This window comes from Lissotriton helveticus, chromosome 3_1, assembly GCF_964261635.1.
Source record: "Lissotriton helveticus chromosome 3_1, aLisHel1.1, whole genome shotgun sequence".
NCBI lineage: Eukaryota > Metazoa > Chordata > Amphibia > Caudata > Salamandridae > Lissotriton > Lissotriton helveticus.
The window spans coordinates 819123484-819147619 of NC_136061.1; the positions used below are offsets into that span (position 1 = coordinate 819123484).

Genomic DNA, 24136 nt, shown 5'->3' on the forward strand with positions numbered 1-24136 from the left:
TAGAGCGCCCCCCAGCACAATGCGTTGTAATAGTTGCGTCATAAAGGTACTGCGTGGTAAGAGTTGCGTTGTAAAGGATGTTTCCCCCTTAATCATAATCGGGGAAACTTTTGCAGAAGCCAGAGCACATGGATAAAACAATTGTCAGAGGCAACAATGAGAAATGCTAAGAGACCAGAGAGAAATGCTAAGCTGGATATTCCATTATGCGAAGATGGACATTTTCTTTATATTCTGTATATTCTAAGATCTAAACTACGTATTTGCCTCCTTTATGTCTTTTTGTTGTAGGGTCCTCCGGGAACCATCCAGGGAATTGAAGGCAGTGCCGACTTCTTGGTAATTGTGATTGCTTACAATTTACAAATCATGCATCTTTCGTCCTAATTCGGTGCCCCATTGATTGCTCTTGAGACCTTTACAATCTGAGCTTCTTTCTTGTGTCTCTCTTGCAGTGTCCGACCAACTGCCCCGCTGGACAAAAAGGGCCACAAGGCTTGCAGGGACTCAAGGTAAAAACAACTTCATCCACAAGTTTCTTTAATGGGATCCCATGATTTAACTTCTTGAGACGCAGGTGTCTTGAATATGAGCACACAGGCACTGCATTTATGAGAAAATACTTTGTATCACAAGTGTAAAAATGAATTTATATATACACATTCACATAGTAGCAAGGTTAGTCTAGATAGAGTGATTTGACCGGAAGCACAATTTGGTTAAGCTGAAATGTCGGCATCAGAACTCCACTCTGTAGACTCCATTGATGTCAAATAATTGAACCAATACCCAAAGTTCATTTATTTCTGAGTACTGAAAGATAAAGTTATGAAATAATCTGACTGAAAATTTGGAAGCCAATTTAGGTCTATGGCCATCTACATTTTTCCATTTTGCATTTAAAAAAGAATTGACTTCCACAATAAATGAAATGAAAATCTCAAAAGCATACTGACTTGGCAGATATAGGATTGGGGATTCATTGTATTCTCCCAGCATTCCACAGTGCTCTCAGTGAAAAGGTCTTAGGTATCCATTGTGGAACTATACACTGCAAGTCAAGGAGGAGGTCGCAGAATGAGGTTATTGAGGCCTTTTTGGGAAAGATAATTTTTCAAATGTTTCGAGGAAGAGCAGGGGCTAGCAATGTGTTTGCATAGAAGTGGAAGTAGGTGAGCTGTGACAAAGCTCTGGAGTACGTGGAGGGAAAAGCTGCCAAGGCAAATTGTCTAGGAAACTTGAAGAGGCACAAGTTTGAGAATGCCAAATAGATTCATAAAAATGGTACACCGGAGTCGGAAAACACTTCATTGATGCAGAATAATGTTACATGAGAGTGGAAAGTGTTATACTGGACCAGGCGCGGGTGGCACAGGTAAGAGCAGTAGGAAGGTGTGGGGGCAGAGCAGGGTGGGGTGATTAGTCAGGCGACGGGGTAGGTAAAATTAAATAAAAAAATAATAAAACCACTTACCTTGCGCTCTCCACACTGCCCACTATGAGTTATATTGGGCGGGGTCCTTCTAATTCATCACCAAGCTTGGTTAAAATTTGAGGTGCTGGAGTTTTGCTAGGAGGTACCATGCTCAATAAATTGGAAAGACTCTGCCCGATATAACACTGAAACCGGAAGAAATACACAGACCTTATTAAAACAAGGAAAACCATTGGATGTGGAGGCCATTACGATGTTTCACAGTTGAAGACCTAGATGGCAGTAATCCCTAATAAAGGACAAAAACAATCAGAAGTGCTCCTCATCATAATATGGAAACTGGGAGCATGAACACTGAAATATGTGATGTGTGTGATCATAGATGAACTTTCTTGCAGTTGGAAATAGAAAGACTTACCAAAGCCCTGAAGAAGTCTGTAAGGACGAAATGCGTTGGCTACAGGCGGCAAGATTTTTTAAGGAACTGTCAATTAAGGAATTAATGAAGAGGAAGGAGTCTGTGCATTCATGTTACATTATTGTTGATATTTAAATATTTGTCCAACTACTGTGGATGAATATGTAAGGTTGTCCTGAGTCAACAGTGTATATGTAATGTATGTATTGCCCAAAACCTCTCAATATTAAACTGTGATCGAGGAATGTTAAACTAGAGTAGAGCAATATTAAATTGTAAAAGAAGAAACTTATACCAGAGAAAGGCAATAGTAAACTGTTGTAGGAGAAATTCTAATGTTAAATTGAAGTTGGATACTTTTGAACTGTGAAAGAGGAATGTTACACAGGAGTAAGACAATATGATATTTAACTGGATAAATGGAAATGGAAAATGGTAGTAAAACAATATTGAACTCTAAGAGAGAAGTGTTAGTCTGGAGTAGTGCAATATCAGACTGCAGCAAGAGGAATGCCATGCTGGAATTATTGCAATACTAAACTGTGAAAATGGAATATTAAAATGGTGTAGGTTAATATTAAATTATGTAAAATAGAATTGTACGATGGAGTAAAATTGAATAACAATAGAAGTTCTAAACAATGGAAGACAATATTAAACTTTATTAGTTTAATATCACACTGGAGAGGGCCAAAATTCATTTACAACTAGTGGAATGCTGAACTGGAGTGAATCGTGAAATATTTATGGGAACTATCAAAAAAGGAAGTTTCTTGAAGACTGTGATCTCATTGGTTTGCTACAGAGGTAGCTATTTGAATGTACTAAGAGGAAAACTGCAACTTCCTGTACAGCAAAGTGGACACATAGGACTTATTCTACTGGACGAGACTGCTCATAATGGCTTTAAGTTTATGAGGTAAAAATGAGGAATACTCGAATGACTTTCACATTTTTTTCTACCCTCAGGGTCATAAAGGACATCCAGGTATACTTGGAGAGCCAGGAAAGATTGGAACAACGGTGAGTATATCAAGAGGATTGAGTCTTTGGAAAGACGTAGGGACAGATTTACAAGCCGCTTGCGCCACTTTTGTGTCACTTTTCCCATGTTAAAAATGACGCAAAAGTGGCGAAAGGGCCTTGTAAATCTCCCCCGTAGTTCTTAACACAGATGCGTCAATGACAATCCTGACCCCATACATCTGCCATTGATGTCTGTGGCTGGCTGGCAGGCCAATACAAAGAGCGTTTGTGTGAGAGGCAGTCTCCAAACACATCAATAGTGAATAAAGAGTGTTTAAGGAGTCGTGATTCCATGATCAGCCCCATAGCCACTAACATCTCTGTAATACAAATAGTGATGTATTATCACTACAAGTTCAATGTCAGTCTCCAAACACGCATCTAGGACTTCAGGAACGAGAAATGTGTTGTGCCAGGTCCCTTTTCTCGAAAAAAGGAATTAAAAACAGATCACATGTCATAGCTCAGATAATTCATTGCCAACAGATTACAAGCTGCAGGTGGGAAAAGTTGCAGGTTATTGATTCCGAGTTTGAGAAGGAACCAGCAAGAGATTACTGAACCCGGGTCAGAGAGGAAGTCAGGTACAGATTACAGATTTCAGGCCGAAGATGGAATCAGTCAATCATGACAGATTCTGGTTTAAAGAAGGAAATCATGTGCTGATTGTCACCGAAAGTACGAATCTGCTCAAGATGCCAAATCTGCGAAGTGATCAGTTGCATATTCAATTTTTGAAAATAAATCAGATACAGAATATAGACTATCACTTGAAGAAAGAATCAGTTACAGATTTTAACTCTAAGAAGGGAGCTGTCACATATTACAATTAGGGTTCAGGATTAATAAGAATGTTTGCTACTGCAAGTTGTTACTATTGTTCTGAGAGATCAATGTGTTGCAAAACTAGCCCCCAGATGCATCAAGCATCCATTTTGCGATTTCTTATTAGAGAAAAATAAGGATTCGCTAATAAGGAATAGCAAAATGCCATGCATGAAGAACTCGCTTAAAAAAAAACGATTTCTTAAAATTCCTTAATTGCGACTCGCAATTAAGGAATACCTCCCCATTCATTCCTAGGGGCCTATAGGCCCCTAGGAATGAATGGGAAGACAATCTCAATTTGCGATTCTCAATTAGAGAATCGCAAATTGAGAATGCAATTTCAAGGGTGCCAGGGTGTCAAAAGGACATCCTGTTGCACCCCTGAAATCTGCATATGGGTACATCTAAAAATGGAACTTTTCAAAGTTTTTGCAAATTACCATGAAGTTCAACTTCATGGTAATTTGCGCCCCCTATTAGCGAAATCGCTAATTTTTTAACTTTAATGCATTGCATTTAAGGAATCTCAATTTGAGATTCCTTAAATGCAATAGCAATTTAAGTAATCGCAATTTTGCGATTTCTCAAATTGCGATTTTTGCATTTGGGATGATGCATCCCAAATGCAAAAATACCGGTCACAAAGGGGCAGAGTCTGAGAATCTACCCCTTTGCAAGCAGTTTTTAGCTTGATGCGTGTGGGCCTAGGTCACAATATTACTTGATTCTGACCAAGTAAAGTTACCTCTTCCATCTGTGATTTTGTTTTGGAATTATATAAATTAGGCTGGGTTATACGTATCTATGCTCTCTCTAATACTCTTGAATGTTTCAAGTTGCCGGCCTGGTCTAGTACATACGCACCTCTGCTTGTTGTAGTGTTGTCTGGGAATCTTGTAGTTGTCTGGCCCTGGGGTAGTCCATATTAAACTGCCCCTTTTCCTTCACTGTTTGAGGCTGCTGCAAGTTGCTGCAGTCCATTTGATGAATATATGTGCTTTCTGTTTTCTGCTCAGGGTCCGAAAGGAGATGTTGGAATATCTGGCGAGCAAGGCATCCCAGGCCCTCGAGTAACGTATTTACTTACATTTAATATATAACATTTATTATGTGTTTTACTAACCAAAAATTCGAACATTGGTGCGCGCGCTGTGCATTCTGCTGTTGTATAGTGAGGTAGGCACACCGGAATTCCTGGTAATGCTATTTAGCTCCTGCAGGGTTATGGTACGATCCAAGGATAGGCATGCTTTGATGTGTTCTTAATTCCATGCAGTGATGCAGTGAAAGTGACATAAATGTCTGGGAATGTTTTAAGATCTGACCCAGAAACAACTTTAGGCAGCAGCTCAAGGTTTCCCCCAAAAAATCTTAGCAAAAGTACCTACATACATAAATGCATACATAAATACATACACAGGCTTTTTGTCAACCCTCTTGATTTATTGGCCTCTTCAAATGTCACTCATAGTTTACTCTTGCACATCACAGCCTATAGCTCGGGGCAGTGAGTCCGCCCATTTCATCCATTGGATGTCTTGCACCGCAAGTGATGGCATTTTGCCAGATAACCTGTATAATCTGCATGAAAAGGAGCTCACGTCAGTGCCAGGGCTGCTGTGCATGGGCCACTGGTTCACTTCTTTATTCACTTGGTGTTATCCTTTTGCCAATTTATTCATTTTTTTTATCATATGTTTACAAAATTCACACAAAACAAATTCGCGCCATACCAAATGGCTTTACTAATGCTTGTATTTCCTCCATGCAGTTGTACAGAGCTAGAAGGATAGAATTAGCCGAGGATGCTCTTTTTTCGATTCAGTGATGTAGTGGAGGTGATATAAACCCGAGAGGTGCTCTTTATTCTATGCAGTGAGATGGAAGGATAGGCCTGCTTTGGTATGTTTTAGTCCGTGCAGTGATGCAGTGAGGTAGTACTGAAAATGCCCAGGGATGCCAAGCAGTGTTTTTATTCTAAGCAGTGTTGGAGTGAAATTGAAGGATAGAAATACTTAAGCATGGTCATTTTTCTGTACATGATGTTGCTTCATATAATATTGATAACATGTGAAGGCTAGGTGTGTCCTAATATTTGAAATTGACCCAGAACATGTTTTTGTTTGCTAGGGTCCACAGGGCGTCCGAGGCTATCCTGGGCCGTCTGGACCCAAGGGGGAGACGGTAAGTGCACCAACAGTATTATGTAATCTCTCAGCAGGAGCATGTCTCCTTTAATCTCGTTTTCTACCCTGGACCAAGGTACTTTAATTGCAGGACACGTTGGAGGTCGCTTGTGGTGCTTATTTTAAACATCTTGAGTCCCGGCCCTCCACCGCCCCTCTCCCCAGGCTGCAGAAATAACTGCGGGACCAGTTTACTCAGCTGGCTTCGATTCTGGATTAAATCTGGCATTTTTTGATTTCGGCTTGGAGAAGGCCTCTTTTACTTTTCGCTCTCTGTGCTCTTCTGGCAGGTTGGGACACCATCACAATAGGCATCCATTTTGTCCACTATCCCCTCACAAAGCAGTCTCGCTACTTGTTGGAAAAATAGACAGGTCTTGTTTCAATGTTTTTGGCAACAGGAAGGAAAACAATGTTAACCTCCTGCCCTTTGTGGATCACTCATCCCATGCTCCCCGTTAGCTAGTTCCTTAAAAGAATCTACCCCTGGGTCCAACTCAACCTTAATTTGAATAAAGCTAGGAGCAAGCAAATACCCTCTGGGATATTTTAAAATGCCACATATCAGGTTATTTTTACAAAATAGATGCATTTTAGTTGTCCCTTCTCTCTTTCTACTTAAGGAGAATAAAACCTTCCAATGCTCCACCCACCTCTCCTTTTTTGTTTTTATTTTGCTCTAAATGTACTTTGCCACAATGCCACTGACCTTGGGCTCATTATCACATAGCTGGTAATCCTGATTTGGTTGCAAGTTGGAGTTTGCCTCTGAACCAGGATTTGTAGTAGTGAGAAAATACCACAATTGTTCTGCACACACGTTTCATAAGGTACAACCTGGTAGAATTGGTGCTGGAAAAAAACCACAGAGAGCGTTTCGCAGCTCAGAATGGGGAAAATTACATTGTAGAATGCATTATCTGCACTCCCAGATATAGAAAAAGGAATGGGGAAGTAATATCACACCTGATAAATACTGCACCCTGAGGTATCTGCATTTACTGCATGGTAAATTATTGCACAAAATAACGTTTCTCAGCAAAAGAGGGTGCCATACAGAATCTCCCCATAGTGTGGGTGGCCCAAAGAGACTAGCACACTCTAAAAGCTTTTCACCTAAAACTAAGCCTTTTTCTTGACAATACAACATTAATGCACTGAGCTTGACCACTCTTTCCAGCAGCCCTTTCTAAACATATCTCTGTAATAGAGATTGATTTTACTAGAATTCCTCTGCTGACTCATTATCTCTATGTAGCTGCCAAGGGCCAAGTAACTTATAGTTGTATTCACTTTGTTTGAGGTGGTCGTTTTATCACTTTTCTTCTTCTCTCCCCAGTTCCCTCTGTGGAGCGGTGGCTCGCTCTAGACACTGGAGTCTGACTTGCAGTCATTTAGGCTTCTGGCATGGAATTTGACTGTGTTTGTCTTCCTATGCAAAGGTGTGGCTCTCCTTAGGTCAATAGTGCAGTGTGACTGGGCCCCAGACTTGAAGTATTACTTTCTTGGAATCCACAACCACTGGTCTACCTTTCCTTACTTGCTTCGGGGCCTTTACAACCAACAACGTACTTGTTCTCACAGTATTTCATCTGAGTGCAAGAGCGGTATGAGGAGGTTAATATGGGGTAGTGCAGTTTGTGAAACCTAGTGTCAAAGGTCAATAGTGTTGCTTGTCCTCCTCTTACAATGCTTGGTTTGTTCGTGCCTAGGGTCCCACTGGATATAAAGGAATGATCGGATCAATTGGAGCAGCCGGAAAACCTGTAAGTTCACCATATTATTCTTTTGTAACTTCTATATCTCATCTATCCTTTCCTTAGCAATATACAATAGCTTATTTCCTATATATTCACCAAAGAATGATAGCACTCATCTGTCTACTGAAGCACTTTTCTCTCATATACCTTACATATCCTTGCGGTGTCTACGTCAACACTTCTCATCTCACCACATCTGTGGTCTCACCTCTCTACCACACTGTTCATTAGTATCCAGTTCCACAGCTGTCTTCTACAACCACCTGTCATCAATAGCCATTCCAGCTCCCTTTATCTCTCATCTGTCTTCTACACCCCCAAACATGTCTCTTATACCCATCTGTTCTTTCCTTTACTCTCAATGTACATATTTCTCACATGCGCCCTGCACCCATCACTCCCATATTCCTTGTCTGTCTCTTCTGTTACATCCATCCTGTAACCACAACGATTTCCTACACTACACCGTTTCTCCCATGGTCAAACCCATATCTGTAAACGTTGCCTGTGCACGCAGGCTTCATGTTCTCCCCCAATTCCACTTTACCTCATGCCTCTCTGTCACACAACTTGTTTAGATCCAATATTTTGATATTTATAGAACTTATTCCTTTCTTGCCTGGTTCCCCATTTCCTGTTCCAATATGTGAGTATTTGGGGGTTAGCAATGTTCACCAGAGTGCTTGGGCAAAACCCACTCCCTAATTCCTGTCCTGTTTTCCATGCAGGGTAAAGAAGGACCGCAGGGACCTCCAGGTGATGCTGGTGAGAAAGGAGACACCGTAAGTAACCTGTTGTCTTACATTTTCTGAAGCCAGACACGCTTTGTTTTTAATCACCTCTTTACAGCTATTTTAGAGTTCGCGGTGCACCTAAATTTAACAGATTTAGACCTTCACTGCAGATTATAAGGATATTACAAGTCTCCAAGGAGCTCCATGATATATAGAGCCATGAGGCAGAACACTGCGGGCCCAATATATCAAGGGCTTGCGTTGCCCTTGTCTCATGCAAGGTGATGCAAGCTTTTAAGTGAGATTTACTATGTGACACTGAGACATAGCATTATGCAAGGCAGCACAAGCCATTGCCTTGTGTCAATCTGTCCTAGGAAGGTTTTCAGTGAGCGTGGGGGTCCCATGCATCTACCTATGGTTTTTGGAGCATTCCTAGATTTTTAATAACACCAGTAAGCCTGAAGATGCGTCAAAATGTACACCTTCCCACGGGAGGTGTAACGAGGAGAAATATGCTTATTTATCGTTGTCTTTTCCTCTTTCTCTGCAGAACACTAGAAAGAAGAAAAAGCCTTATAGAACTGGTTTTGCACAAGAAGGTTGATCTTCCTGTGCAAAAACAATGCTGGCTGTAACACAGACACCCTTGAATCATGGTGCAAGTGTGCCTGCGTTGGTGCTTATCAGACACAAGGGCACTGGCGCATTCCTGCCCTCTCCATTTGCTGTAGTGCAGCAAGTTGTCTTGCTGTGTTGAGTTGCACCGCATATTAGGAAATCTGCCTCTGTGTGTCTTTATAAGGGCCAAAATCTTCGAGATAATTTGCAATGTACTTGTGTATGCTCCATTGAGGTACATTATCCAATGTAATAGTATACAGGGGATTGTGATAATCAAACAGTTCAAGTTGTGTCGTGCAGGTCTGTCTTCCAACTCTGAGATGAGGCTACTGTAGGCTGAATGTGCCAACCCATCATCAGCACAAGTTTTTGGATCCGAGAAGGACTGAGGCAGCCAGACCCTGCAGGAGGCACTTCTACCTTTCAGTTGTGAGAGAAGTATCTATAAACCAACCATGCTTTTGATGGCCTACCCATTCCCTGAAGATTGTACAGGGATCCCTCCTCCTGATCGCGAGGGAACAAATGGGGAAATAAGGTAGTCCTTGTAACGGCAGTGGCAGAGCAGCAAGAGCAGTGATATCACTACTCGTAATAAGCCAGAAGTGAATAGTGTAGTAATTTTCTTAGTACAGGAGCACTCTGAAATGTAATAAGTAAATAAAGTTCACCCATTTATAGGGATTTTACAAACTCCCACTTGTTACAGTGTATATATATCACTCATAACCTATTCACCCTGGATCTGGAACACCATCCGGTGTCCATCAGACTGCCCCAGCACTGCACTAATTTAGGAAACAGTCACCTCCTAATAGAGCAGTACATCACAGTGCATAAACTGGCCATAACCAAACTTCCTGTACTTTTACTCATTGATTCTGTGTGTGTTGTTGACCATGTATAGGTCTCAGCTGCCTTTTGTCTAAGGTTTGCGCAAAAAAAATGCCATGTACATACATACATAAACACACATACATACAAAATAGAATAATTAAATTATATATGTAAATGTGGTGCCTGATATTATAAAGATAAATAAAACAATAACATAATAATAGTGTTTCATATTAGTAATGAATCAAGTATTTCAGTGTTAATTGTTCTTGCTGTAATACAATGAAAAGAACATAACAAAAAGAAGAGTACATGTAATTACACAATAAGCAAAATAACTCAAGTTCTCTTGGTCAAGACAGGACAATAGTAATCGACCCAACCACGAAAGAACCCACAGTCAATCCACTGCATATGAATAGTACCACTCTGTGTATTCTATTACCATACTGGAATGGCCAGAATGGGCCATTGCTCAAACCACCAACCATCAATCAACACAGTGGACACCAAAAAGCTTGTTTAAAAGACAATGAAGGGGGAATGAGCCTACACATTAGCCTTTACAATCTAAATCTATTTCACCTCCCACCCCCAATTCTCACTCCTATACTGAGGCATCACACCAGTCCCAGAATCCACCTGGTTCAGAAATTCATTCCAAATAACCTTCAAACTAGTCCCTCCCCTTCTCCCTCCCCTGATTGCCCTCTGGCAAGATCACTGTTAGAAAGAAATTTCTGCGCCCACATTCACATGGTGGCTACAGTGTCAAGGCAGGAAATCTAAGCCTTCTGTCCCTCTTCTTTTAATAGAAAAAAGACACAGCAAGAAGATCCTTGGTTATACCACCAATAGTATCCTACACACTGCTTGATGGGTTACTGAGGGTTACTGAGCCCACTCAGAATGGGTTAAATTGGCCACATTTCCAGCACGTTTAGCAGAAATCTGAAAGCTCCTTTTGGACTAAATGACCTGGTTTCATTTTGTGAGCAACCATGGGTATAACATATGTAACCCTATGACATTTAGACTGTGCCATCTCAAACCTGGAGTTATGCAAACCATTGTAATTATGATTAGATCTTCTCCACCACAGTTGTGTGAAGATTTGTTTCCTGTGATATGCATATGATTTCTGCCCAGGACTTTGGCTTTTTCAGGTCTGAAAATTGTACTCCTGAGGTGGTCATATATTAACCCAGGGACACTATACCACCCTAATAACCTTTATACAAGCCTTACTGTTAAATAAACAAATATTTACTTTGATATGGCCAGTGGCGGCTGCCTCTGTACAGGGATGGGGAGGAGGGAGGCATAATATATATATTAAAAAAAAACTTACCTTCTTCACCACCTTGATGCCTCTCCCCTAGTCCTCGCAGAGCTCCAGAAGCACCCAGTCTCCCGGACTCTACCAGCCAATCATGACTTTACAGGAGAACATGCCAAGTGCGCATGAATGTTTGGAGGGCCCAGGAGGGCCGACTAAGTCGTCATGCACAATTAGGGAGGAGGTGTAAACCACTCCTGCTTCATCTGACATGGGGGAGTCCAGTCCCCACCCCGCCCGACCTGGCGGGAGTCGGAGTCCCGCTAAAAAAGAAAAATGATAATAACTTCTTGCTATTATCATTTTTATTTTGCATCACTCAACGAGCAGTGAGGTGACGCTCCTCCGCCTTAGTGGAGGATTGCCCACTGGAGATAACCATAAATTTTGAGAAAAAAATTAAAGAATTACTGTTTAAATGAGAAGTAGTGGAATAAACACACATGTTAAAAATGTCAGGATAGTTTAACCCCTTCCATGCGTCGGACGGCCGGCGGCCGTCCGACGTCACGGTGGGCGTGTGCGGAGGACGGCCGGGGGGCCGTCCGAACCACGCCCACGCCGTAAATCACCCCCACCGCGGCGGAATTTTCGCCGCGGTCAAGGGGTTAATAATTTTAGGAATTCAAATTCCTTTCATTGGTTCAAACGTCCGCTTCTGTCCAAGCTCTTTAAAATCTCTTCTGTGCAGATAGTTTGCCTATTCCTCATATAGCTCTGACTTCAATAGTGACTCTAATCCGAAACCCCACGGCAATGGCCTTTGTTTTAGATCAGTAATCTTGCAAGGAATAAACTTCTTTATGAAAATAAACTTGATTAGAATATTTTTACCGAGCCAAGAAGCAGTTGCATGAGTTAATAAAAGTTTTAAACAACAAGGTCCAGAAATGGGCTGTCTCTAGTGATGCCCCTTGTCCCAGCATCAGATTTCTGTGAATCCCTCATTTCGAATTATTTTGAGACTCTTCTACAGTGCTTCATTTTGCCTTGAGGTCAAAGAAGCTAATTTGGTGTGATTCTGTTGATACTGACAAGCTATTCCTAAAACCTCAGTAAAGAGCAATCAGAATGATATTAGCACAGAGTACTTCATATAACGGAGATATGAAAAACAGACTGGTAAAAAAGAATAGACATCATACACAAGCTGTGATAAATGAAGGAGAAAAAAGACCTAGCAGCAAAGCAGGTATCAATCCAATAGAGACGAGGAGATCACATTTCAGAGCCAAATGAGATATGATTTACATATATTGTCAACTGTTCAAGAAACCTGAAAAAAGTACCTTTCGTTGGCGTTTTCCAGGCACCCTATAGAAGAAACATATATACACACAGGCAGCGAGAGAAAACATTAACACACACATTCTGTTAAAGCAGCAATAGAGCTATCGTAAGGCAATCGCCAAAGCAAATTCTGGGGCCAACATTTGATAGCGAGACACCGAGAATTGAGGGAACTAGAGCATGATTTCCAGAGAAACAGAGGGGCATATTATCAAGCTAAGCGGCGATAATTCTATTGCCCTATTAGCAAGCTGTTGCTAACTGATGTTAGCGACAGCTTTTAGGCGATAGCGAGCGGTTTGGGGCCCGCTTTGCATGTCAGCGATGTTTATCGCTAATGACATGCAAAGTGGGCGTACCCAACCAGTTAGCGACTGAAAGCAGTCGCTAACGTCGCTATCGCCTATTAGCAAGGCAGGCGTAGCGATTGAAATATTCGCGCTATGCGCGAATATCTCCAAATACTAACACCTGCCCAGAACAGTTCTTAGCCATGTTATCCAATGGGAGGTGGATAACATGGCTAAGAGCATTTCGGCACTAATGCGTGAATATCGCTGTATTCTCAGCGATATTCATGCATTTCGCCGCTATCGCTGGATATTTTAGCACAATGGAGAAAAACGTTGCTAATAGCATGTTTTCTCCGCTAACATATCCAGCGATAGGCAGCGATAAAAAAAATGCGCTAAGCCCATTTTGCCATAGATATCGCTATTCCTTGGTAATATGCCCCACAATCACATAGCCAGTTAATGAGCCCCATTGTTAATGCACAACCATGATTTGTGAAAACGGACATGTACCTGGTCACTCAACCAATCATCATTGGAAATAGAGACAAGTGCAAAGAGAGATTTTCTGGTGTGACCTTCAGGTGGTATTGCCACTTTAAGAAATGCAATTATTTCCCAGTAGAATGCTTTTCCTCTTCGCCTTCCTCACACATGCCTCATTTGCACCTTGGCATTTCACAGCAGTCATATTCCAGTGATGCAAGTCAGCCTGTGCACATCAGGACTCCAGCCATGCTGGCCCCGGCCACTGCGACCCGCTGAGGTGGTGCCTTTTTATCTCTAATTGGATACCTGTCTTTTGATGTAGCTGCTACATTCAAGTAATTTGCCTTTTTGGGCAATGTATAATCCATAACCTTTGACCCCCGTCATTAGTGCAATTGGAGTCCCAGCCTCTAAGCCTGCCACTGGCTTGCGGGTGAAATATAAAATAGCACATTTCACTTGTCCCTTCAGAAAGACTGAAGATTTTAAGCAAAAATGTGTATGTGGCACAGTAGGGGAATAACATGCGTTTCAGAGCCGGCCCTAATCCAGATTGACCAGGACAGCGCACTGGGCGGAATGAACATTTTGTGTTTATTGTGGGGCGAGGGTCATTGAGGTGTGATGGCTGCAGGTGTGAGGAAGATGGGAGGAGGGCAGGGGGTTGATGGGGTACCAACAATTATGCTGAGGTACATGAAAGACTGATTACAAGGTTTTTAACAGGAGCGGACTGAGACCAAGTGGGATGGACGAGCTACTGTTTGCATACAATTATGCCAGGCAGCTCCCTGCTGTGCCCCTTGGAATATTGGCGCCCTGAGCCTGGGCCCTCATGCCTATGGCAAAGGCTGGCCCTGAGTTTCACCTTTCAGTAAGAGGAAAGTAAGCGTAAGCCTTGGTGTATCTCTGCAGGGCTTTAAGTGCGATAAAAAACGTGGGGGTTCACTAATTTAATTAATGTATTTATTATTATTATTTCTGTATCTTGATATAGTGCATGACTCACTCTCGGAGTATCTCAGCAATGTAGCAATGTGCTGATCGTGGCAAGCAACGACATTCTAAAACAGCCAGCAGTGGAGAAGCATGGCTCAATGGTTAGAGCGGCAGACCCTGATGCAGAGGTCTGGCCCGGGACCAGGGTTCAATTCCCACCTCTGCGGCTCTTGGACTCAATTTCCCCGGACCTGATCATTCTCGCCTCGGTGCCTCGTCTAATCATGGGTCCCACTCTGTGACTCTGGGCAATAGCTTGCTTAATCTCCACAACGGCCCCAGCAGCACTTGGATTCCTGGCTTCACCTTGGGGGTGCCCAGGAATGGACATTTCACAGGAAAGCCAGGATGGGTTCCACAGCGGTATGAATACAGCGCTACGAGACCTCTGGGTAGAAGTGCGCTATATAAATACAAACACATTTACATTTAGTATCGTCTTAAAGTTTTTAAAATCTGGCCAGGTACAAAGGTGAAGATGGATTTATTCCAGTAGTATGGGGCCGTATAAGAAAAGGATCTGCCCCCGAATATTCAAGTACTTATGTGGGGGGTCAGCAGAAGCCCGCCATTTGAGAACCTTAGCCATCTGGGAGGCAGATGGTGATTGAGATGTGAGACCAGATAGACTGGGCGGGCCTTGTGAAGTGCCTCATGTGTCAGACAGCGGAGTTTAAAAAAAGGGCCCGCTTTCTAACAGGCAACCAATGAAGTTTTCTTAAGATAGGAATCGAAGATGACCGTGTCGGAAGATTGCAGATCAGCCGTGCGGTTGTGTTCTACACTACTTGCATCTTGGTCAACAAAGTATAATTTACTGCTACCAGTAAAGCGTTCCCACAGTCCAGGCGTCCAGTTATGAGAGCTTGAACTAGGGTTTTGTCTGGTAGTGTCCGTGAGCCAGGGGAAGGCTTTTTTAGGAGCCTCATTGTGACAAACAGGTGCCACATGTGACTTGATCTTTCATGGACAGTGATTGGTCTATTTTCACTCCAAGATTTTTCACCACCAGGACCAAGTTCTGGGGCCACCAGTCTGTCGACCATATCTTGTTGGCTCTGCCAAATAGCATGATCTACATCTAAATGAAACATGGCCATAGAGGCATGACCAGGAGTCCTTTACAAGGAGTGCAGTCTATGTACTCAAGGGCGTTGCTTAAACCAAATGAATCTAGAATCCTGTGACTCACAAATTCTAAAAGTGAGCATGCTGCCTGAGATGTCTGTAATCCAAATAGGGCCATTGAGAGAGCAGCTGTGCACTTACAGTTAAAGCAAAACTGTGCATAAGATTTTAGAGAACAGCTGGACAAAGAGTGGGAGGCTTTCTTCCACCCAAGAATCAACACTAAAAACTCCCACCATAAAACAAACTCTTAACATCTGGAGGCATTCTACTTCTCAATCTATACTAAAAATATCTTCTAAAAGAGGCAAGACTCCAATTTTATCGAGAAGTTGAAAGACACATCAATTTCTATATCGAAGGAGAGCCTGAATGTACATATGCCATTAAAACCATGATGGAGTCCAAATAAATGATTTAATGCTGGTACAAACCACAGAACACTAGACACTTTCCAACACACAAAAGCTCAGTCTTAGCAGTACTCAAAATCTGAAGTAGACTGTCCTTTGCCTGGGCCTGGACCAGACATCCACATCCTTCCCATATTATTAAGTGGAATGCCAACTAGGAACAGGATTAGAAAGGCATGTCACATTTCTATGAAGATGAAAAACAAATGGATAGTACGATGAAAAGTGTTTAAGGAGAACACTGGGTTTGTTCCCCATGCAAAAAAGATCGTCATTTGATAACCAGTTCACGAAGAACTCCTCAACAAAGATGGTAGCTTAGAAATTCCAGGATTATACGGAAGAGGAGGAGAACGAGACAGATTTTTCAGTGAAAGCTTACGTCAGACCCACTTTTGGAAAGTTATTCAACCACTGTTCCTCATGTGATAAGTTAGACTAAACAAATGTTTCATAAATTTGGGAAAATTAAGAATAAACTCTGCAATAAAGTACATTTCATGATGGCAGGTACTTCTAGAGCTTTCACTGCAGCCACAGTTGCAACAGTTGCATTAAAGACTGTAGGGCAGATTCACAAGCCCCTTGCGACACTTTTACGCCACCGGTACGTCACTTTTGTGATGCAGCGGCGGCGTACACAATGCGCCACGTTGCGACTTATTTACAACGTGATGCATCTATGCAGATGCGTCACGTTGTAAAGCCCTGCGCCACATGAAACCTGCGTCAGGTTTCATTGTGGGCGTTCTGTCGCAGGGTGGGCGTTCCCTCGCAGGAAAGCCCCGTAAAACTGACGCAGTGAAATCTACAAGATTTCACTGAGTTAGTTTTACAACGCTGCTGCGTCAAATCCTTACGCCTGCTTGAAGCAGGCGTAAGGAATAACGCACCACATTGAGTATGGGTGGCCCCTGTGGCTTGCAGGAGTTGCGTCGCACTTGTTATGCAACTCCAGCAATGCGCCGCCCGTACGCCACAAGATGCGTCACGCATCTGCCTTTCCTTGCACCATGGTGCGCCGCATTGTAAATGTGGCGCATCTGTGGTGGCGCAAGGAGGGGATTGCGTGACGCATCTGTTCTGGCGCATCCCTGCTGATTTGCAGAGATGCGCCAGAACTTGTAAATATGCCCCTGTGAGCTTTGCAGAGCGGGCACCATGTTTGTTGTAGACGCTCAGCTGAGTATTCTGTTTTCTAGAAACAACCTTTTTTCCAGAAGTTTGTTTCTGGAAACAAAAGACCGAGAGCCCTTTTATACTCAGAGGGCACTCCAGATGCATTATGGTCATTTTTATTATTGTTTATTCAGAACCACCAGTGGTTTCTGGCAGTCCTTGAGTGGAAAATACACATCTTTAGAACCATCCTAAATAGGGCAAGTCTTCTGACGTACTTTTACCGATGGTCCTGTGGAAGATGGGATGTTATTCAAAGTTTTCAGATGCTGCAGCAAGTTAAGGTTCTGCCGCCAGAAACCTGGCATTTCAACTACTCCTAAATGGGCCAGGTGAATCATAACTTTGGCAGACGGGGAATCTACCTCTTTCTGGCTGGTGCACCCTCCATCTGCAAAGCCGTAAATGGTCCTCACAAGTCTTTTACAGCTATCCACAGCAAATACAGGAAGGTGTATATACCTTAGAGGTAAGAAGAGGATTTATATATTACATTGATTGAACTAAAAACTACAGAAAAAGGAAACAGCTATTGTTTACAATTTGTAATAATGGAATGATCATTGCAAGACTAGATTCGGGATCTGGATAGTAAAACGAATGGAGATCCCTTGTGAGCACGCACAGAATAAGTTCCATTTGCATCTGAGGTACACTACACTTGTGTATCTTTCATATCTTTCGTGGGGAAGGTAACTCCTCATGACATTTGCCGAGCAGCCGCTTGTGATTTCCCTCGTATATTCACTTCGTCATCCACAGGTGGACGGATTTTTTCATGATTTTACCCTGGCTCAAGTCTCAGGCTCACCACCTGAGTGAGAATGTTACCTGCTGATGTGATCGGTGCTCTGCATGCGCACCTATTATAGCTTCATGCTGTAAATACACATTTTCAATACCTTTTAAACAGCTTTGCAGCATGAACAGCAAAACATGCTCATATGATTGATTCACAGCGCCAAACCATTGGACAGGTTACAAAATCAATGCTTACAGAAACCATTGAGAAATCCACATGAACTTTTCTGATGTAACCACTAGATGGCAGGCTAACCACAGCATGCTCACCCTCAACTGCTTTAGTTGAAAAACTAAAATTGAAGATAAGTAACTACTATCCTTTTAAGGTTGGCAATATATTAACCATTGTCGTTATTTCTCTTTTTCAGGGGTCGAGAGGCGGCCAAGGCCTACAAGGAGCGATGGGTCTCAAGGGGAATAATGTGAGTACTGAAGCGGTCCATTATTGGGGAAGGGTGCATGCCACGACCCTCGCGGGGATGAGTCAGGGAGGCCATATCTGACACTGCCAAGAAAGGAGGGAGGAATCCAGGGTGACGGAAAGGGAATATGGGTTTGGCCTTCACTGTAAAAAGATCGTGAGGGTGGTAGAGTGACAGAGGTTGTCCTTAAGAATGACTGGAATACACACGAGCGACAGAGTGACAGTGCCAGAGCGTGAGCGAGACTACCTGAGTTTTTGTGGGATTATGTGAGTGAAGTCGAGTGTGTGTGAGATTGTGGGATACTCCCAGCGCAGGCACATGTCTGAGGATGAATATGTGATAGAGTCGATTGTAGAGTGAGAGTGTGTCACTGAGGGTGTGAGTGAGTGACTGACTAGGTAAAGGTGAGTCAGGTTCCTGGAGTGAGAGACAAGGAGTGAAAGAGCACGTGCTAGAGCAACTGAGAGAGTTCGGAGTATGTCAGTGGATATATGGCTAATATCGTGTGAGATCAGTGTGTAAAAATGTGCTTGTAAGATAGTGGGACAAACAAGAAGACGCATGCATTGCACTACTGTGTGTATAACAGGTTTTTGATGGACCCCTCCGTTGCTTCCGCAGGGCCTCCCCGGCATCGACGGCAAGGACGGCACCCCAGGGGTCCCCGGCATCAAGGTAAGTGCCTCTCTCTTACAGGGGTAGCTAGTATCCCCTATGCAGCATATCGGGAAAGCTTCCCGCTCTTTGTGGGGTAAACTGCTCCATTCAGAAAACATATGACAGGTGCTCACCTCTTTAATATGTATCACTAAGACATTGACAATGTTCCCACGTCCTCAGTGTTTATAGGTGTTTGTTCTGCAATACGCCAATTGTTTCCAAGTGTAATATCATCAACTCAGAAGCTTTATTGCAAAACTGTTAACTTATGCACGTTTCGTCAAATTAACTGTGATACCCTGTATTCATATCCTTCCTGAGCCACAGTGCCCCAGCCAGATATCATCACTGCACACTGCACACATACTCACTTTGCAGCGATAAGCAAAAAGGTACATTCCACCAAAGTGCTCTTCCCCTCCATGTGCAGCATCGGTAAGCATAACCACTATCGTTAAGTGCCATTTCACACCTCGGAAAACAGTATCCACAAGAAGCCCCCTTGGCCTCCTGTCCACATCCTCTAAGTGCAATAGTGCACTTACTTAAAGTGCCAGCTTATTCCATTTGCATCAGTGGTGCAGCAAAGAATTCTCTCTGCGAATGGCCCGAGTCCTCCCTTTGCAGCAGTGTTACAGCCAGAGAGCGCCTTCTTAAAGCTGCCTCTTCGCCATGTGCAAGACTATATTATCCAAGAATCGTCACTTTAAAGTTCCCTCTTCCTCCATCAGCCTCACTGGTACAGCCAGGGTGTGTCTCTCTCAATTGATCCTTGAAGTGTTCCTGTAACCGTTTGATGCTCCTGCTAAGATCTAGATCTTAATTCTTTCTTGTACAACGCTGATCCAATCTTGAGTTCACCCTGGAAACCATCCGCATCCGCCATGAATAACATTCATCAAGTAGGAAGCACCGCTGTGCATTGCTCATCTCTTCCAACATAGGTAGTCCTTGCCCAACCAGGAAAGATCTTTGAAAAGTGATCAGCTTCTCCACGAGCAGCTCTTGTCCATCCAATAAACACCCCTGAAATGTTCACACCTCCTCCAAGGACAACTCTAGTTCAACCAGCCGGTATTACTGCAAAATGCTCACCTCTTACATGTTCAGCTTTTATCCAATCACCAACCATCCCTGCAAAGTGCTCACCTCCTCCATGGACAATTCCAGCCCAGGCAATAAACACCCCTGCATAGTACCACTTCCTCCATAGGTACCTCTTGTCCAAATAGTCAGCAGCCCTGCAAAGTGCTCACCTCCTGCATGGTCGACTTTCATACAACAAAGAAACATCCCTGCAAAGTGCTCATGTTCTCCAAGGGCACCTCTTGTCCAACCAGTAAACATTCTTGCCAAGTGCTTACATACTCAAGGAAACATCCCTGCAAAGCGATCATCTACTCCATGGGTATCTGTTATGCAATCAGCAAACGTCCCTGCCATGTGCTCACCACTCTATGGGCAGCTCTTGTCCAATCTGCAAACATCCCTGCAAAGTTCTCCCATACTCCATGGATAGCTGTTGTGCAACAAGCAAACATCCCTGCAAAGTTCTCACTTACTCAATGGACAGCTGTTGTTCAACAAGCAAACATCCCTGCAAAGTTTTCACATAGTCCATGGATAGCTGTTGTGAAATAGTGCTCACTTGCTCCATGGTTAACTGTGCACAACTGAAAAAGTGATCCTATATCAAAGCATTAAGTATAAACCTCCATGGGATTACCTGTGACAAAATGGGCTTCGTTTAGATATTTATGCCTTTGTCATAACCAGTCTATCGTCAAGGACCCATTTTCATGCAGTTTCAATTCGTGAGATATGCATGTAAGAATCCAGACATCATCCTGTGCTCATTTTCTGAAAGTTCCAATGTCCAGGAAGACAAGAATCGGACAAAAAGGCTTTCTGAGTTTGAACACCAAAGGTTTGGAATCTTCGTCCGTCCTCCATCAGACCAGAAGCTTCCCACAGTTTAGTAAATCTTTAAAGATGTGGCTGTTTGTTAGTGGGTCATCTAGTCTAGTCATGAAAGACTCTCATTGTGGTGGCTCCTCTGCTAAGGCGGAGGAGTGTTGCCCCACTGCTTTGCAGCAGTGAAATAAAGGAAACATAAAATGATCATAAATCAATGTTATTATCATTTTATGCTTTCCTGCTGCGGCAGCTTTGTGGGCGGGGTGGGGCTGGGCTGCTCACAAAGGAGCATGGGGAGGATTGGTTTGCCCACTCCCAAGTGTGTTTGAATGTTTGTCCGGCCGTCAGGCTGGCCAAACATTCATGCGCACTTTGCATGTTCTCCACCCAGGCTGCATTATTGCCTGGGTGGAAAACATGCCCAGGCTCTCACTGCCTGTCTGAGTGCTGAACCACGTTGCTCAGACCAATAACAACGCTGCATTGTGATTGGCCATGGGGAGTCTGGTACTTCCTGCTCTGGCCGGGACAGACAAAGGAAGGACAATGGAGGAGAGACGGGCAATCAGGTGTGGTTTTTTCTTTTTTGTACACCCTCTATCCCCGATCGGTGCCGGCCAATTCTCTGTCCTTGGTTTTTCTACTTTTGATAGCACTGGAATCCCTGTAGGGCACTAAGAGCTTGTAGACTAAACTAAACTCAACTAAAGCAGGAATTATGTCTACAAAGTGCTCACCTCCTACATGCACACTACTATTGTCCAAGCAGGAAACACCAACAAGTGTTTGTAATTAATGTTCTCTTTTTCTTCCTAGGGTGGTCCTGGACAGTTTGGTTTCCCTGGAGTACCTGGCCACCAAGGACTGGCAGTAAGTACCGTATTGTGATAACCTGTAGGATGTATGACATTACAACGCATGCTTTTACCACGCATGCTTTTACATCGCAAGTTTTAAAACGCATGCCTTTACAACGCATAGCGCTTTGGGGTGCTGGATAGTGAATAGTTTAATTTACTATTCCAACTCCAGTCCCCGTGGACACTAGGGAAGGTGTTGGATAGTAAATTAAATCTATTCCCTATTCTAGAGCGCCCCCCAGCGCAATGCGTTGTAATGGTTTGCGTTGTAAAAGTTGCGATGTAAAAGCATTGCGTGGTAAAAGTTGCATTGTAAGTGATGTTTCCCAACCTGTAGCCTCGTCTGCAACTACATTCACTCATTTCCCCTGCAGAGGGGCTGACGTCTGTCCCTCACTGGGGAGTGGTCCAAAAACCTCACAGAAAGGCCTGCCTCACCTTAAAGAGAGCAGGAAAAGGAAATAAAACGACATCTGCTCTCATACATTTTCAGTGCCAATGTTGTGGACATGATATATTCAGGCGTTCATTTGAAGAGATGGATGCTGGATATTTTGTATACAAGAGTGAAGTATTTCTAAGGAAATATTGTAGAGTTGACAATCGAGTATTATTCTCTTTTGTGTTATGCATTTGCACACTATGGGTCAGATGGATGTAGATAGCATTTTACGATTCCCTAATTGCAAATCACAAGCATTCACAATTAGGAGATCGCAAAATGCAATGTATGAAGGTGTATAGTACACCTTTTGCGATTCCTAGGGGGTCGTAAATGACCCACCTCATGAATATTAATGAGGTTGGTTACAATTTGCGACCCTCTAGGAATCGCAAAAATCACGGGGATGGTGGCCTGCTGAGATCAGCAGACCACCATGTCCGTGATTGCTTTTCAATAGAGCAATCTTTTTTTTGTAAAGCAGCCCGTTTTCCTTAAAGGACCACTGCCTGCTCTTAAAAAAGGCTTTACAAACATTCACAAAGGGGAAGGGGTCCATTGGAGACCCCTTCCCATTTGCGAATGGGTTACCACCTACTTTTAGTAGGTGGTAAAATGCAAATGTTTTGCAACCGCAATTGCGGTCACAAAACATTCATACATACTGATGCAACTTGGTATTAGGAAGGGATGCCCTAATCACACCCTTTCCTAATACCGAACCCCAAACCTAATTTGCAAGGTAACCGAATCACAAAATTAGGTTTGCTGTATTGGAAAAGCAATTTTTGCGTTAGCAAACGGGCAGATTCTGTGAATCTGCCTGTTTGCGGATGCAAAAAGACTTGATACATCTGGCTCTATATCCCCACAGACGTCCTTTGGATGTGCAAATTCATGTAATATTAGTGTAGTATTGTTAATTATGGGATTCTGCACACTATTGTGCAGTATTTATATGATAATTATGCTGTTGTGGAAAACCAAAGTACATTACCCCTATGAAAAGGCTTTGAATTTGGTACATTACGTATGTATTCCCATATCTCCATTATAATGGTGTGGATTTTTAAAAGTAATGTGGCATATATCTCAGGTGATTCTAAAGACTTGGAATACTAGTGCAGTATTTCTTTAGTTTGTGGATTTGGGATCCCATAGTGAGGTTCTATGGATTTGCCTCACTGTGATGCACTATTCTTTTCATAATTGGATAGATTTGGAAAACGGTAACTATGTGTGGTCGAAACACTGTAATGCTGTTGACGTGCACGATATAGTGCAGTATCGTAGGGTAATTTTAACATTCTGCACTCTGCAGTGCAGTATTCTGTGGGCAGTTTTTTGGGTTTGGCACACTGTGCTACCAGCTGTATTGTTTTTAACTTTACAGACTTTAGTACGTCATTTGGTAATTGGTTGCAACATTTCTATTTCTCCTTATCAGAGCTGGGCTTTCCAGTGATCGTAATGTCCCACCGTTCTGTGTCTTTTGTCCTCACCTGGCTGAACCCTCCCCCCTCCCCCGCCCCCAGTGGAAAGTGGTAGCTGTGCGCGAGTCAGGGGGCTGTGAGATGGTGGGGAGAGGCCCACACTTGGCTGTCTTTAATACATGGACTATACTCATGTTTCGTTCTTTCTATTCTTAGGGTCTGCCCGGACAACCAGGACCCAAAGGAGGTGTCGGTGGCAAGGTATGCTCCCATTGACACATTTGTCCCAGCATCCCCTTTCCACATAGAAACGTTTATTTGGCACACTGCAGAGGTGTAAGAAAAAGGAAGTCTTGGAAAATAACTGAAGTATCTGCAGAAGGCTGTGACAGAGAGAAATGACTGAAACGTCTGGTGTGTGTTGTACTGATGAAGTGGACCTCTTTGAAAGTATACAGATGCACAAGGGTGCTTGGGAGGTGTATATCAAGCCTCTATATGCGAAACACATCACTGAAAGCTCTGTAGATATTAAGGGAGAACTTTGTGATGCTGTCTATGTAACTCGTACCGGTGAAACTGTTAAACATGCTAATAAGGCCAGGCAGTCAAAGAGG

The 24136-nt window shown here is 43.1% G+C and overlaps 1 protein-coding gene across 1 annotated transcript in view; it reads left to right on the forward strand.

Moving 5' to 3' along the window:
* The window catches only part of COL9A2 (collagen type IX alpha 2 chain), a 134746-nt gene that overhangs the window by 60714 nt on the left and 49896 nt on the right, over nt 1-24136 (forward strand). Inside the window, exons 10-20 of the mRNA XM_078681105.1 lie at nt 292-339; nt 456-512; nt 2823-2876; nt 4724-4777; nt 5838-5891; nt 7606-7659; nt 8382-8435; nt 18151-18204; nt 18829-18882; nt 21601-21654; nt 23736-23780. Coding sequence (XP_078537231.1) covers nt 292-339; nt 456-512; nt 2823-2876; nt 4724-4777; nt 5838-5891; nt 7606-7659; nt 8382-8435; nt 18151-18204; nt 18829-18882; nt 21601-21654; nt 23736-23780 — 582 coding nt within the window. The remainder of the gene's footprint in view (nt 1-291; nt 340-455; nt 513-2822; nt 2877-4723; nt 4778-5837; nt 5892-7605; nt 7660-8381; nt 8436-18150; nt 18205-18828; nt 18883-21600; nt 21655-23735; nt 23781-24136) is intronic.